The following is a 16,988-nucleotide window of genomic DNA, read 5'->3' as shown; positions in this document are numbered from 1 at the left end:
AAGGCCGCAATGAGAAATGAATGCTAACGTTTCTTTGGGGAAGGAGGCAAATGTTCTGGGCTGTGATAATGTGAGTCGAGAAAAGTCGGTGAAGGCTCGAAGAAGCAGCACTGGCCCTGTTTACATTAAAACAGCAAATTAGTGGCGGGTTGGTATCATAATTTAAAATTCAGGCACAAGGGTCTGAAAAGGTATTTATCAAGTGGTGATCCTACTTCGCCACTTACTTGCTGAATAGGACATGAGTAACCAGGGTGCCGAATGCTCTGCCGTAGACGCTTCCGTCCTCCAGGAACTGCCAGTCAAGTGGGGTGAAGAGGTGCCACTCAGAGGTGGTGTCATCAGAGGGGAAGCCCAGGGAACCTCGGAGCTGGGGAAGGAGTTACTACCCAGCCCAGGGGAAGAGAAGGCTTTTCCAGAAAAGGCATGTGGAGCATGAGGAAGGAGAAACAGCTGTGTGGAGGAGCCAAGGAAGATAAACAACAGGAAGAAAATCTTCGAGAAACTCGGCAAGAGCAGGTGGGATGGGGTGGGGTGGATGGAGCTGGGGTGGAGCTGGGTATCATTTGTTTGTGTGACTGTGACCACTGGTAAATTTCCAAGGCTCCCATGGATGGCGCCACACTATGCACATGTGGGTAGCCCTAACTGAACTTAGTGGGTTATTTTTAAAAAGAGATGCTGGAAGAGAGACATGCTGAGTGGGGGCCTGGAGGGAGTTGGAGAAGAGAAATGGGGTGGATATGATCATAGTTCATTGTATAGATGTATGAAATTCTCAAGAATAGAGAAAAATACATTTTTAATTTTTTTTTTAAAAGAAAGAAAATCAGTAGGAAACGGCTCCCTTAACAAAAGGCATGAACCATTACAGTTTTTAAAAATTCGATGTTTTGTTGTTGTTGTTGCTGTTACGTATTCAGGACTGTCCTTGACGGTGAGAACATGAATGTGGCAGCAAGCAAGTTCAACATGGAAACCGGCAGAGCGTTCAGTATCTAACTATACACTCTAGTATGTTGTCATGTAGCTAACCGATCAACGGATTGGAACACAGTTTTGAAAAGACAGGAAAAGATGCCATCGTCTCTCAAAACTACAAATGCAGTTACACTTTAGCCTACCTGCCCCATCTCGGTGAAACACCCTGAAAGATGTTTCCCCACAGGAGCAAAGCGAGGCATGTTCCCACACATACTCTGTAGCACTGTTTATAAGAACAGAAGGCTAGAAACAAGTCCACGCATCCATCAAAAGAGAACTCAATGAATGAATTCAGGTCAATTTGCATAATGGAAGGCTATCTGCCCTAACACATGAATGAGGAGAGTCTCTGCACTGATAGGAAGTCCTCCCAGACTTCAAAGAAAACACTAGGTGCACATCAATTTAGATAATTATGCCTTGCTGTGCACCACAAAGAAGGCAATATATGTACATATATGTACAATACAATATGTACATATATGTACAATACAAAGAAAACACTAGGTGCACATCAATTTAGATAATTATGCCTTGCTGTGCACCACAAAGAAGGATATATGTACTTACAGATATGTGCATAAAAATTGATACACTGAACTGATAACACATCTTCATTATTATTGTTGTTGTTGTTATTTGTGCGTGTGTTCGTATGTATGTGCATGTGTATGTGTCAGAGTGGTATATGTGTGAACCTACGTGCCACAGCATCCATGTTGAAGTCAGAGAACAGTTTCGTGGAGTCAGTTCTCTCCTTCCACCTTTACCTGGGTTCCAGGGATCCAAGTCAGGTCATCAGGCTTATGTGGAAAATACCTTTACTCACCAATCAGCCTTGTTTGCCCTATGTAATATTTTTATGGCTGCTAACACTGCCCTAAATAACTCAACAAGAAAACACCAAAAATAGCAAAAATGGTTGTTGACGGTGGAGGAGGAGTGATGGATGAGAACAGGTGTTGCGGGTACAATTCTGGTTTTGAGTCATCAGCGTACTACCAAAGGGTATCGACTGCAATCCCCCCACACACACACACTCCACCGCCTTTGAAAGCTAAGACTGCAAGTTCTCTGAGTCTGTAGATGTAAAGTACCCAGCATCTATCAGTGCTCTCAAGCACCTCCAATGGTTACCTGGAGCATGGAGAGACAAGCTCGAAATGGCCATCGGTAACAGAAAGGATGAGAGACACATGCTTCCCTGAGTACACAGGACCACCTCAGTAAATTCCCATCACCGCCCTCCTATGAGGACAGAGCCAGGGACACAATGAGTGAAACAATTCCTGCCCTTGCTGTGTGAGAGCAAGTGCAAGAACCGACACAGGCCCCACTGTTCACGATGCAGATCGGTCATTCCATTCTTCAGAAATCTTCTATGGCTCCCTGTTACCTAAGCCAGCAGCTAGATCCAGGCTTTTGGTCAGGGAAGTCTTGATGGGCTGCATCTCTGATACAGCTGACTCATCTTTCACTTCATCCTTTCTTAGTGTTTCCATACACACACACACACACACACACACACACACACACACACACACACACTGAAAGCCAGGTGTGGTGCACACACCTGTGATCCCAGCGTGGGGAGGCTGAGGGAGGAGGGTCATGGGGTCAAGGCCAGTTTCAACTTCAAAGCAATGCCCTTTCTAAATGGTAACAAATATCCAGGTACACATTTTTGGGAATTTGGATATCCATCACTTCCTACTCTATCCATAACAAGTCTGCCTGGCCAACATGCTTTAGGCCTAGATAAACGCCTCTCTTTCAATATAGAGAGACTTCACTACTGTCACTGTCCCTTATATATATAAGATATCAATAACCTTGTTACACCCCCACCTGTTCTATTCATGTTTTATCTCTTGGTAGACAGCAGATGTTCAGTCCAAACCTGGCTAACTGAGTAAATAAGAAACAGCGATAGTGGCCTAAAGGAAGAATAAATTCCCTAAGAGGACGGCCAGGACAGAGTCCTGAGTAGAGGTGTTTGGTGAGGTGGGGGGGGGGGGAGGCATTAAAGGAGAAGCAGGTGGTAATAAGGATCAAAAAAAAGAGATAAGGGGGAGATGAGGGGGCAGGGTGTGTGGGGCAAAGGTGAGAAAGACACGGGATGTTCGGGAAGCAACATTCCTGTTCAACCGCAAGACCTCTGTCAGTACGGTCTCCAAGCCCACCCCACCCCGACACGAGGGCCTGGATCATATAAAACCTACAGAAAAGACTGAGGAGATTGAACAGCAGAGAGGGCTCAGCTATGCAGGTCCCTACTACTTCTTACAATGTCCTTCCTCGCCAGAAGCTGACACAGAAAGAGTTCTCACATGGACCAGTCCCACAGCCACCTGCCCAGGCGCTATGTCCAATCCCACCCTCCCTGCCTCGCTCCACAGTCCCAGAGCAAGCTCATCACACATGCCACTGTCCTCGTGGAAACTCTTCCAAGTTTACCTCATTACCTCCAGGACAAGAGCTCAACTCTGGGCACGACCGCCAAGGCAATTGTGACCGTCCCCACCTCCCCCCTGCTGTGGGATAATGCTGTTGCACGCTGGTTTAATAAAACACTGATTGGCCAGTAGCCAGGCAGGAAGTATAGGTGGGGCGAGCAGACTAAAGGAATGCCGGGGAGAGGAAGGCTGAGTCAGGAGATGCCAGCCCGCCGTCTAGGGAGCAGCATGTAATGGCACCCAGGTAAAGCCACGGAACATGTGGCAACAGATAGATTAACAGAAAAGGGCTGAGTTTAAGTGTAAGAGCTAGTCCGTGGTAGGCTTGAGCTAATGGAGGAGCCGTTTTTAATTAATATAAGCCTCTGTGTGTTTACTTGGGTCTGAGCGGCTGTGGACCAGACGGGACACAGAAAAACTTCAACAACATCCCCCTTTGCATCTTTGTTCCCCTTCATCCTACCTCCAGAACAACCAGTATCCCCCACTGGCTGAGCACTCTGGCTCCACACTAGCCCCACCCTTCATGAGGACACACAGCTCCTCTGCCTAGGTCCTTCCACATCTTCTCTATTTCCTGGCCTTACTTAATTAGGGATGTTTCCTTCATATTCTCAAAGCATCCTCTCTCGTAGATGACCATGCACTCATCATTACTTGGTGCTACACACAGAATACCAACATGGCAGCTCAATATGAAAGCACCCCACCACCACCACCACCTCCTCAAGTGACCACTCACTTCTTATCTGCCTGCCTTCCAGGGGCAAAGGTAATGTCTTTGTGGTTATACAACATATCCTTTTCCGCTCAGCCCCCAAAAGTGATGGCTTTGCAAAAACACTGTGCTGGCCGGTTTTACATCAACTTGACTCAAGCTAGAGTCCTTTTAGAAGAGAGAATCTCAATTGAGAAAATACCCCTAGCAGCCTGGGGCAAGCCTTCAGTGTATTTTCTTGACTGATGTTGTGGGAGGGCCCAGCTCATTGTGGTGCTGCCACCCCCCTGAGCTGATGATGGTCCTGGGGATGTGTAAGAAAGCAGGCCGAGCAAGTCATGAGGAGCAAGCAGTAAGCAGCCCTCCTCCAGGGCCTCTGCATTAGCTCCTGCCTTCAGGTTCCTGCCTTCAGGTTCCTGCCCTGACTTCCCGAGATGGTGGACTACTAGCTATAAGATGAAATAATGCCTTTCCTATCCAAGTTGCTTTTGGTCATGGTGTTTTACCACAGCAATAGGAACCCTGACTGAGACCACGAGCATTCAATCAGCATGGCAGAATGAGGGACAAGAGCCAGCTCACTCCAGACTTACCTCCCTGAGGCTTGTGACACTGGACAAGTTGCACCTGGCTACCGAACAGCTGAATGCTAAAGACATGATAAGCGATCCATCACAATCTGGCAAGCTGTAATTGTCATGCCTGGAATAATATCCACTCAAGCAACTCAGGGAAACGTGGCCACAGGTGACGCCACATTCTCTTCTTTCTCAAGTTAGGTATGTCAACAAATATGTCAGCTGCCTTCCCATTCAGATTTCAGGGCCTTGCACAGAGTAGGTGTATTTGATGAATGGGGGAAGGAAAAGCTAGAGAGAAAGAAGGTGATATAGGTAAAGAGGTGAAAAGTGCTTATTTAATACATCTCCCAGACAGCATGATACGACACCAAAACTGTTTCTTTCACAATTTGGGGGTGATAAGGAACTAGACAACAGACATGCTCTACTATTTATTTCAATGTGATAAAAGCTAGTGCTTCCCAGGAACTCTGGAAATGAATTGTCCCGTACTGCCTAACTTCCCATAGGACCATTTCTAGGTTCCAAACTCTAATGTTGTGGATATATAAAAACCTATGCCTGTACACAGGTTGGGAAATATTCTGGGCTCTTTCTTTCTTCAGAACTTGGAATGTTTTTGCATACGTGTAATGAGATACCCTTGGGGATGAGACTCAATTGCAAACGTGAAATTCATTTGTATTGAGAAAGGGCATTAGCATGGTGGTAGAGAATTTGCCAGCATCCACAATACCCTGTGTTCAACCTTTACCATAGTATCAACCAATGAACATATTCAGGTTAAGTCCAGGTAAGATATGAACTGGACCCGGAGGGCAGGCTGAGTACAGAGTTTAGGGCCATCGTCAGCTCTGACCTGCATCCTGTTTCTTGGCTATGCTCCAAATGGATGATACAGCCACAGAGAGGAGTTACACACAGCTGAGTCATCATCCAGCCCGTTCTGAATGAAATAACATAGGCAGCATGTATGAGGCTCTTATAAGGAGCTGTATCTAAGCCCCTTTTATGCGCTGCATTTATATCAACACTTCCAGCACTCCCAACATCTCTATGACACACTATTAGTCCTATGTTAAGGATGAGGAAACTGAGGCATACAAGAGTTAACTTACTGACCCAGTATGGCAGGGCTAGAGCAGACCGCAAACTCTGCAGTCCAGCTGTAGGTCTAGGAGTGACCTTGATCTCTGTAAACTATGGCCTCTAAAAGTTTCCTTACAGAGCCAGGTCACAAGGACCTCTTCCTATCTTGTAACTATGAAAACAAAAAACAAAGGCAGAGAGCAATGTAGTAAGTAGCACCATCCAAGAGAACATTCTGTGAACAAAATATTCTCTATCTAAAACTGGGTTCCTCACTGTTTTTTCAAATTAGTTTATAAATAGTGAAATATGACGATAATTAACTGGCTGTTGTTTGGTAGGCACAATCATGAACAGCTTGGGGTTAATAAAAATGCAGTGTTAATAAAAAATGCAGTATTTCATTTTGTTATTACATTTATTTATTGCGTGTGTGTGCGTGTAAGTCAGAAGACAACGTGTAGGAGTCACTATTCTCTACTCACATGTGTTCCAGAGACTGACCTCAAGTCATCAGGCTCCCTGGCAAGGGCTCTTTCCCCACAGAAAGCCATCTCACATGGTCCCCCAAACTGTGGTATTTCAAAGTTTCAGATGTTAGATGTAATGATGGCTAATTCTTACTTGAAACCGACCATTAGAAGAGCATTAAGTACTGATGGGTGAGCACAGCGGTGCACATCTGTAATCTGGCACTCCAGAAGTGGGTTTCAGGCTAGTGAGGACCAGAATGAGATCCTATCTCAAAACAATAAAATAAAAATCCTACTCCTTGTCATGTGGGGTTCATTCCCAATACCGTGTGGGAGAAAGCATGCCCCTGTGGGTCCGGGTAGAAGGGGACAGATGAAGTGGGAAGGTCAACATAGAACACTGCCTTGGGGGGGGGTGCACAATGTGGGGGCAGGGTGCAGAGAGAGGGCAGAGACACAGACACAGAGAGACATCGATCTACCATGAAATGTGAAAAACAGTTTTTAAGTCTAAGGTCCCGGACCACACTCAGAGAGCTGAGGTGACAAAGCCTGACCTGGCCGAGCAGGGTGCAGAGGACAGTCAGCCCAGGCAGGGACCACACTATATACACTGTACTCTTCCCAGATCAACCTCGGAGAGGACATTAAGGGGTCAGACTATGACTCCTTTTTAATATGGATTTTTCTCCTTCCCCTGTCCTGGGTTCTGCTACACTGTAATTAGACGTCAAACTTCAGTGGGAAACTGTTTCCAACTCAAGCAAATCAAAAAGAGAAGTCGGAGCTCTTAATCTAACGGAGGCCCAACTGCGCTCCAGTTAAATGTCATAATCAGAGTGGGCGGAGGAAGGCAGCTTCCTCCTTCGATCCCCTTCCTCTGCCTTCCTGGCAATTTCGGCCCTGTGCTAAGCCTCTGCCCATGTTGGACAGGCCCATGGTACGAAGACCCGGCTGAGGGGTAGGAGAGCCAAGCCACCCCACCCACTCACCTCAGCCCACACAGAGCCAGGTAGCCAGGAGAAGAGAAGGGTCTTGCAGGGGCCACAGAGCAATTCACAGGAAGAATCCGTGTCCCCCCTCCCTCCCGGCTTCTGCCTCCACAAGGCGCTAGCCACAGATCTATCCCTGAGGAAACTCCCCAAACTGTAGTATTTCAAAATTTCAAATGTTGGATGTAATGGCCAATTCTTACTTGAGGGAAACTCTCTAGACATTCTGCCCATGTTAAAGACGAAACTGCTAATGAAAAAGGGAAATAAATAAATCAGCCATCGAACATTCCTTCCCAGTTCATCGGTCTCCTTTTCACATAGCAGTCACAGAATCCATACCAACAAGTTATCCCTTGCCCACGGAGGTCAAAAGTTGATCCAGCACCAAGTACGAGTTGAAAACATACTCTGAAATCTAGAAGTATGGGGCCTGAAAAGTTCAGCTCGGCTCCAAGTTCTGAGGAATTCGTCCCAGCCGGAAGTTGGGCATTGTGGAGCAGACCTTGGGGTTTCCTGTGTAACTCTAAGAATTGCTGGAGGGGAGGCCCATTTTCCCAAGGACTAGATACCCAAGAGCCCCCAGACGGCTCTTAACGTTATCCGTGGCCCCTTTAAACACCAGCCATGCTCTCACCGACTCAACACCCACTTGGTGAAGATTCCGGTCCTGCCCTAGGTACTAACCAGAAGCCAGAGTGTGCTGATTAACTAAAGCGGTCCTCCCTTCGTGGAGCAGAGGTCATCAGGGGTGGGGAGACAACACCACAAATTCCATCTCTATCTACCCACTGTCCTGGAGGACCCGTCTTTCTCCCTCCCTAGCAGCCACAGTCATCTTCACGCCAGTGGTGAGCCACTCCATAGAATTCCCTATAAAAAACAAAAGTTCTTTAAAAGAAAAAAAAAAAGGAGGAGGAGGAAGAGGAGGAGGAGGAAGAAAAAGAAGAATTACTCCAGTGAGAGAATATCTTCATAAAGAAGATGGGGAATGGCCTGGTTAAGCCATACACTGTCGCTGTAAAATCCAGTTCTATTAAAAAGTTCGTTCCCACTGATATCGGTGGCCTATGCCTATAATTCTGTAAAAGACAGGAAGACAGCCTTGAGCTTAAAAGGCCAGCCACACGCTACTAGTGAGACCCTACCTCAAATAAACAAACAAAAAACACCAAAACCCAGCAGGAAGTCAGGCATGAGGCAGAGGCAGGTAGATCTCTATGAGCTGGAGGCCATCCTGCTCTCTATATAGCAAGTTCCAAGTCAGCCAAGACTACAGAGTGAGATGCTGTCTCCAAAAAAAAAAAAAAAAAAAAAAAAAAAAAAAAAAAAAAAACCAAAAAAAAAAAACCCCAAAACAAACAAACAACAAAAAACAAAACAACAACAACAAAAACCCAACAAAATCCAAGAGTAGGGGATGTAGCTCAGTGGTAGTCCACTTGCCTAGCATGTGCAAAGCCTCGTTCTCATTTCCAGTCCTGGAAACAAAAATCTTCAAGATATCATATGACAGGTCAGGGTGATAGGTCAGTCGGTAACTCCCATGCTACACAAGCGTGAGGACCCACATTTGAATCTTCAGCACCCACATCAAAGCTGGTCTGGAAGCAAGTTGTCTGTAACTGTTAACGAGTGGATCCTGGAGCTCTCTGGCCAGCGAGGCTAGCCAAGTCATTAAGCTGTGGGTTCAGTGAGAGACCCTGACTCAAAAATTAAGATAGAGAGTAATAGAGGAAGACACTGAGGTTGACTTATGGCTTTCACACTCATGTAGATATATGTGCTCACACGGACACCCCTTCCCCACCCCCCACACAGTCTGTTACGGATAGAATTTTTGATGCTGGCCACCAAAAATTCCTAGGCTGAAAAACCTATCCCTGGTGTGATGGCATTAGAGATAGGACTTTGGGGGATAATTAATCACAATTACAAAGCCCTCATGAATGGGCTTAGTGAAGGTCTTTTAATAAAGAGACCAAGCACCCAGAGGTCAAGCACCCCTTTCTGTCCTTCCTTCCTTCCCTTCTCTTTGCTGTGTAAAGATGTAGGTATGCCACTATAAGCCAGGAGACGGACCCTCCCCCAAAACAAGGTCTGCCAGGGCCTTAGTCTTGGATTTACTCAGACTTTAAGATGGTGATAAAGAATTGCTGCTGTCTGAAGCCCCCAACCCTATGGGATTTTTATATTAGCCCCTATGACCTGCCTCAAAGTAATACCAGATTATGAGTGCCAGATGTGCCTGGCAAGATCTCCCTCTTTTCCTCTAGACCCTGATATCCATGGCCAGGGTGCTAGTTCTTAGTAAATGCTCTGCCACCAAGCACAGTGGCTTGAGGTTGAGCCCATGGGTCTAAGCTGCACCTGTCACACATATCAAGCTGAAGGCTTGGAGTCACAACCATAGCTTTCTTTCTTTCTTTTTCCTCTGTGGTACACGAGTTTGCATCTAGGGCTTTGCACATGCTAGGCAAGCATTTCACTAATAAACTATAGCACTGGCCACGTTTTGCTTTTTAAGGTAGTATCTCACTATGCTGCCCAGGCTAGCTTTAAACTCTTAACATTCTGGACTCAGCCTCCCAAGTAGCTGGGCTCAGTGGCCTGTACCACTACAGCTAGTTTAGTGTGTCAGCCATACTATGACCTTTTTGAGGACAGAACCCTGACCCTTCCTCATCTCTGCATTCCCTGAGCACACACAAGCACATCACAGGTACTCTGCCATTTAATAAGTATTTGACAAATGAATGAGTCCGGCGCTCTTCAGCATCATATATCACTTTCAAGACTTCACACATAGGCTGGTATTCCCAGACAAAGTCTAGGGTTCAGGGTAGAGACACAGAAGATGCACCAGAGACAGATTGGGTGTGGCTCCAGGTTTGTGAAACATTGACTTTAATTGTCTGGGGCAAATCTCTCAACCTCTTGGGGGGTGGAGCTTATTTTTCTTTTCTGTAAACAGTAGATAATTTCTTAGGTTGCACTCTAAGGTCATGAACTCATAAAATAGAAACTCATAAAATAGATGTGCCCTTGAGCTATGACCACAATATTAACTCGATGATAAGGTCAATGAGCAAACGACAACCAGAAAGCCCTTATCTCACACAGATGTTGGATAATGGCAGGCAGGGACTTCAGTGCTGGGTAATGCCCTTGTCTGCTCATCTGTGTTCACATAGGACAGACACGCACATCTGGGTCATTCTCTGTAGTCTCCTCGAGGGAGACGGGAATTTCAATGATCGTCCTAGGCAGAAAGGCTTCCAAGTGGAGTGGCCCACAGACGTTAATTCCAGGTAACAAACAGATCCATTCAGACAAAGGAAAACAAAGCCGCCCGTGACTACATTCCATGGACGCCCCCTATTCGTGAAGGCATCAGAGCTGAGTTCTAAATGTGAGGCAGGCATTGCTGAATTCTTATTTTGGCTCTGACTCTCACTTACAGTGGATGGTCATTGGCCAAACCCCTCCTCTAGAAGCCAGGCTCTGGCTGACTATGACAACCCCCATAAACCATCCCAATTACAGGGTGAGGCCAGTAAAACATTTCACAGATGCAAAATGCTGTCAGTCCCTCCAGACAAATGAAAGAAGACATCAGGAGGCAACGTGGCAGCCCTCCTCACAACCCTGGGGCTCCAACAACCTCACCAGGGGTCCCGGAGGCCTTGGTACCCACCAACTCAGGATCTGGCTCCCTTTCCTCTGTTCAAAAGCAAGAAGAGCCATGTGAACGTACACCATCCAGAAGAACCCCTTGCAAAGCTCTTGAAACCACACAGTTAGTTCAGAACATGACCGACCAGCTGTGCCTAAGCTGGGTTTGGTTCTCCTCGACAGCGGGACATCTGAGATAACAGAGGTAAATCGGGGCAAAGGAACTGAGTAGTTGGAGGACAATGGCCTGCCCATGAAATAAGGAGAGCTGTTCAGGAGCCCTGTTTGCAGTTCTGCTGTTTTCTTTGTCCTCCGCCCCTCCTCTCTTTAACCATTAGGTACCAGTGGATACCAGATACACAGCGTTGGATAAGAAGGCTAAGAGACAGATAGCATCAGTAGTAGAGTTTCCCAAGCCAGCCAAATAGCACAGTGACCGATTAGAAAGCGTTTCTGTCGTGTGGGAATTCTAATCCGCTCTTATCGGACCTCTGGCTTCATCACTTATCAGGCTGGGAATGAGAGGTACATCAGCTACGCCACGGAATGATTTCTGGGCCCCTGCCCACGACGAAAACGACGAAGCAGATCAAAAAAAAAAAAAAAAAAAAAAAAAAAAAAGGAGTTCATGCCTGCCAGAGGGAAGCTTTCACCATAGCAACACATGTTATTCCACAAACAGTCGGGGACTAAGTCGCTCTGCTGTGACCAGCCTCTGAGAAATAAGCCACCGAGGGTTCAGACGGCAGAGAGAACAGGAGAGGTGACATCCATTTAGCTCCCAGGGCAGTTTCCCTATAGTCTTTATTGCTCCGGAGCCGACACTGGCAGCGCCGAGACCCTCTGGTACCCACACCCTGTGTTCCAATAAGACAAATGCCCGAGAGAAAACGTGTTGTGCATGGCACAGTCACAGCACGGGGATTCTTTGGGGAAAGTGGAACTAGGAGTCAGGGGCAATCATTGGGATGGGAGATGGCCCAGTGGGGGAGAATTCGGGAGAAAGGCATCCTTCTCAAAATAGGTCACCCCTAAAATGACAATGCAACCAGGGCCCTCAACGAAAGGTCTGGGGACAGAAGCAGACCCTCAGACCCAATAACGAAGCCAGAGCCAACGGTGATCAACGTGACTGTTGAGAGCATCATTGAAGTACTCCTGTGCTGGGGGTGGAGGGTGGGGGGTGTGCGTGTGTCTTTTAACACCAGTCTTCATCTTGCACTTGAAGTCAAAATTTCACCAGCTGACCAATACTATCCTTCACTTTGCCAAGGAAAGGATAATGAATATGCCCTTTCTTCCCACGGGCCAGGGTTAAACCAAAATCCTGACTGAGGGGAACTGAAACAGCCAGCTTCTGTTCTGTTGCTCAAATCACACTGAGTGCCACAGGCAGAAATTCAAGCACACAAGGCGCCCATGAGAATGAGGGGCTCCCGCTGGAGGCGCCTCTAGCATCCCCAGCAGACTGTGTCTCAAGCTTCTGGAGGTGAAGCAAAAAGTCAGGAATGATAAAAACTGACAAAGTAACATCCTTGAAAATGCATTAGAAGTTATTAAAAACAAACAAACAAACAAAACAGACTGACATCCACAGGTGTTCTTAGGTGCCACTTACTCGTAACTATACTAGTAACACAAGAGAAGAATCTTTTCACCCAGCCTCAAGAGACAGGCCTGGGTGTCTGGTGGCAGGCTATGATACCCATAGGTACGTCCCTGAGTATGAACTGGTGCCACAGATATCCCCCTCCCAATCCCCATCCCACCCCAGTCCAAACACTTAGGACACCTGCCATGGGCTGCCATTGTATGTGCTGCAAATATTTCTTCCTGACAAGTCTGCCATGGGGTCGGGAGCAGGGAAGAAAGTAGTTCGGGGGGGGGGGGGGAGCTACCTTCCACAGCTGCCTCAGAAATAAGTTCAAAAGCCCAAACCAGCTTCCGTCCCCAAACTCCTCTGGGTCCTAAACCCTTACACCCTCATCGTGGCCTATACAAAAACCAAACACGAAACTTACAACTGACCCTCAGGACCATTTCCCTGCAGCTGCAGACACTGAGGAAGACGCTAGTTTCTGTCTTGAGATGACATTTTAAAGGTGGTACAGAAAGGGCTTCCTCTCCTCTGGGCGCCCCCTATTTCTCATTCTCCACTCGCTAATGAAAGAGTTTTCCTCTTCCCTTGCCTGTTTCTCGGTTGGAAACGTGGCACCAGGCACTGGAAGGGAAGGGGAGGGGAGGGGGTGGCTACTTTCAAATCTTACTTATACCCACATCCCAACTGGCCACCGGCACCCTGAAGAACCACACTCCACCTAAGAAAGTCCAGACTGCCTGCAGCACCACCTCTCCCCGAAGCAGAGTGAAGAAAGAGAAAGCTGGAAAGGAAGGAGGGGGGGAATAAAGTTCCACATTCCTGACATTTTTTAGCCAAGTGCAGTGCCGGCACACAACAACTCTATTCCAAGCAGACATAAGATGGGACGGAACCTGGGCTGGGGAGGAAGCTGTCTCTGCCTTGGAAATAAGATAACCCCAAACTAAACTAAAAGTGCGTCTGAGTGTGGCTTTGGGGAACACGGGCCAGACAGCCTTTTATGTGTTCCCAAAAGGAAGTGATCCCAAGGGAAGGAATTTGGCGTCAACATCTCCCTAAAGACAGAACCGAAGCCCCGGGGATCCTGAGAGGAAAATCAAAACCCCTGAGTGCTGCAGAGGTGACCAGCAAGGGAGGGTGGATGTGGATGTGAAGTCTGTGGCTTGCCAGGGTGTGGGGAGGAGGTAGAGGAAACAGCAGAGACTCGGCAGGGGACTTTAGGGAGTGGGGGGGGGGGATCACAAAAGTCACTTTCTATTCAAAGAATTACAAATCCTGGTTCAACTTCCCAAATGAAGGAGCCCTAGCCTGGCCCAAGATATAAACCCAGGGGCCTAATGACTTTTCTCCCTGGTCCCCTACAGCTCCTTCTGTCCACACTTCTAGAGAAACCTTCCTTCTACATGTCTACCTATAAACACACACATACACAAGCATGTGCGCACACACACCACCATCACCACCACTCCTGGAAAGATCCCAGAAATATTCAGTTCATCCTATGCTTGGTTTTGAGGTGTCTCCCCACCCCCTGCTTTCCAGGATGTTTCTGTTCTCACTTAGTAATGATAGCAGAGTTCTAAGATAACTGATCACACACACACACACACACACACACACACACACACACACACACACACACGCAAGCCCACACGTGTGCGTGCACAGCATGAGCACACACACACACACACACACACACACACACACACACACACACACAAATCTCTTTCCAGACAGTAGCTGGGAAGAGATGGAGAAAACCCATTACACACTCAGCACACACAGATCAGTAATCATTGATAGTGGAGATACAGGGGAAAGCCTCCTTCCTTCTAAACCAGCTCAGACTGGTGAGTCTTCAAAGCGTCTTCAGAGAGAAAGGTCTGTCCCGTGAGTCCCAAAGGGCTGAAGTAGTACAGAAAAAGACGGCCCAGTGGAAAGACAGGCATCTCCAAGTCTGTTCTACAACCCTAAGGCCTTTCCAAAGGAAAATGGCTTTTTTTTTTTTCTTCTCACCTTGGTCCTTTCTCTTCCATCAGGTACTAGGAATGACAGTTTCTGTACTTGGTTCCATAGACCCAATGCAAAAGACTTTCCGCAAGGCTAGAGACAGAGAACAAAGGAGGCAGGAATACAAACCCTAGGTGTCTCTTTTTTGCACAACACTAAGGCAGGTAAAGCCAAAACATCTCAACAAATGCTAGAGATAGCAGAGAGCCACGGGCTAAGCCAGAGGGGCTAAGCCAGGGACCGTGGCCAGCTGCAGAGCACATGGCTATGAGGTTTATGATTGACACTTGTGTCATTCCAGCCCTACCCTCCAAGAACTGGAGCGTGGCCCTGAGAAGCCTCTTAGAATGGAGGACAACAAATAGACATAAGGCCAACGCTAAGCCGGGCAGGTCCCCTGCCTTCTCATTAAACCATTCCGTTAAATGATAACAAGGGTCCAGGAGCAAGAAACAGAGTCTCTCATCGGTAGGGAGGCATGGCTTTTGTTGCTAATATAATCTCAGCCTCAAGCTTTACAGTCACTGTAAGGAAGACAGATTTCAACGGATTCGATGATGGGGAAACTAAGGCTGCCGTCAGTCTTCAATGAAACATGCTTCTCCAGAACCTCAGGAAACATGAGGGGAGGCGAGGCGAGGGGAGGCGGAGGCGAGGCGAGACAGTGAACTGACAGCATTACCAGGAGTGTGGACTCCAGTCACAGCTTCTCTCCTGCAAACCCTACAGCCTGGCCAAGGGCATGCATCCAGCTCAGCTCTGGCCACCACTAGAAAGTCTCCAGGTTCATCAGCCAGATAGGACTTGTGTCAGCAACAGAGGGGAGACCCTGGTAGCTGCAGGGATGGTCAGTCAACTTTTAAATGGTACAGCTTCTTATATCCCCCAGAATGCATATCAGCCACCTTACCCAGAAGGGAGGGCAGGAGACTACAGAGAGTGTGAGGGAGTGTATCACATCACATATGGCGCTTTTGAGACAAGATATATCTACCACAGCAAGTCCATACTCAGTGTCCGCCAGTGCACCTTTCAATATCATCGTTTTTCTTACTCTGTAGAGTAATGACCATTAGCCCCTTGGATTCTGACTCCTTGGTTTACAGACAGTTCTCTGAGGCCTACAACAGCACACTGCTGAATTTAGGATCTTATTCTCTGTTCCCACCCCCCACGCCTGCAGCTACAAGAGAATCACCTTTCACCTAAAAGCAGAGGGTATCCCTGCTACTTTCTTCGATCTTGCACAGGAGATGAGGTTCTGGGTCCAATTCACACATCGATCTACAATGACAGATCGAAGTGGAAAGGATATCTTAAAACTAACCCTTTAGGACATATTTAAAGAGAGGTTGGTCGTAGAAGGTCCCCACTGGGATCGAGCCAGGGCCACACGTGAACAAGTTCCAGAGATTAGGGTGAAGAACGCCCAGAAAGCCACAGAAGAGGTGGAGAAGGGTTAGGGTCCCTCCCACTGGAAGAACCTAGAAGATCTGGCAGCCCCCACTTGGGAGGAGGGGGTATTGTGCAATTGCTGCGGGTCTGGGAGTCTCCCAGCTTGGCACCAGAACGCCAGAAAGGAAACCCCAATCCTGGGGCCAAGAAGGCAGCGCTGTAATTGGTTCGAGGCCAGGCATGGGCTTCAGAGATGTAGAGAGTTGCAGGGTACGGTGGGTGCCCAAGGGGGCGACAGAGCATGGCACGGCCCGCACAGCCAGGAGCTAGGGGTGCTGTCTGTACTGTCCTAGGTCCAGGCCAGGGAGAATACGGTGCACAAAGCCAGAGGTGCGGATAACGTGCGGGACAGCCAGGCGCGCTCTGGCCCAGATGAGGTCAGGGAATCCCTGTCTTCACCGCGGTGCACGGGAGATGGGACCGCCTGTCCCTTGCAGCAGCCCTCGGCGCTCAACTCACCTCGAACATAAGCCCGATGAGGACGCAGAGCACCAAGCAGAAGCCGATGTCTGCATGGTTGTGGATGACGAACTCCTGGCTGAAGAGCGGGTAACTTTTCGTCCTCCTACGGAAAGCCATGGCAGCGGGCGTGCACTGCCAGCCGGGGCCCGCACCCTCGCTCAGCAGCCGCAGTGAAAACTTCTCCGGCCCGGCCCGGTCCGCCCGCCAGCCCCGCTGCCCAGCGCGGAACAACTTCGGGCCCCGCCCCCTTCCTCCGACCGCCCCGCCCCCGGCCTGCCGCCCGGAACCGCCCCTGGCCACAGCCCGCTCCCCGCCGCGGCCGCACAGGCGCGGGCCTCTGGCCACGCCTCCTTCCTCCGTCCACCCCGCCCCTCGGCCGCCAAGGCGCGCGCTCCGGCCACGCCCCCGTCCTCCGTCGGTCCCGCCCCCAAGCCCCAGTAGCGAGCGCCACCGACCACGCCCCCTGAGCGAGCCTGGAGCCCTTAACCCTCGC

The 16,988-nt window shown here is 48.5% G+C and overlaps 1 protein-coding gene across 1 annotated transcript in view; it reads right to left on the bottom strand.

Moving 5' to 3' along the window:
- The window catches only part of Tram2 (translocation associated membrane protein 2), a 78,042-nt gene extending 61,324 nt beyond the window's left edge, over positions 1-16,718 (bottom strand). The window contains exon 1 of the mRNA XM_028868073.2: positions 16,493-16,718. Coding sequence (XP_028723906.1) covers positions 16,493-16,612 — 120 coding nt within the window. The 5' untranslated portion in view covers positions 16,613-16,718. The remainder of the gene's footprint in view (positions 1-16,492) is intronic.
- Between the last annotated feature and the right edge of the window lie 270 nt (positions 16,719-16,988).

The sequence above is a fragment of the Peromyscus leucopus genome, chromosome 16_21, assembly GCF_004664715.2.
Source record: "Peromyscus leucopus breed LL Stock chromosome 16_21, UCI_PerLeu_2.1, whole genome shotgun sequence".
NCBI lineage: Eukaryota > Metazoa > Chordata > Mammalia > Rodentia > Cricetidae > Peromyscus > Peromyscus leucopus.
This window is presented reverse-complemented; position numbering and strand designations above follow the sequence as displayed.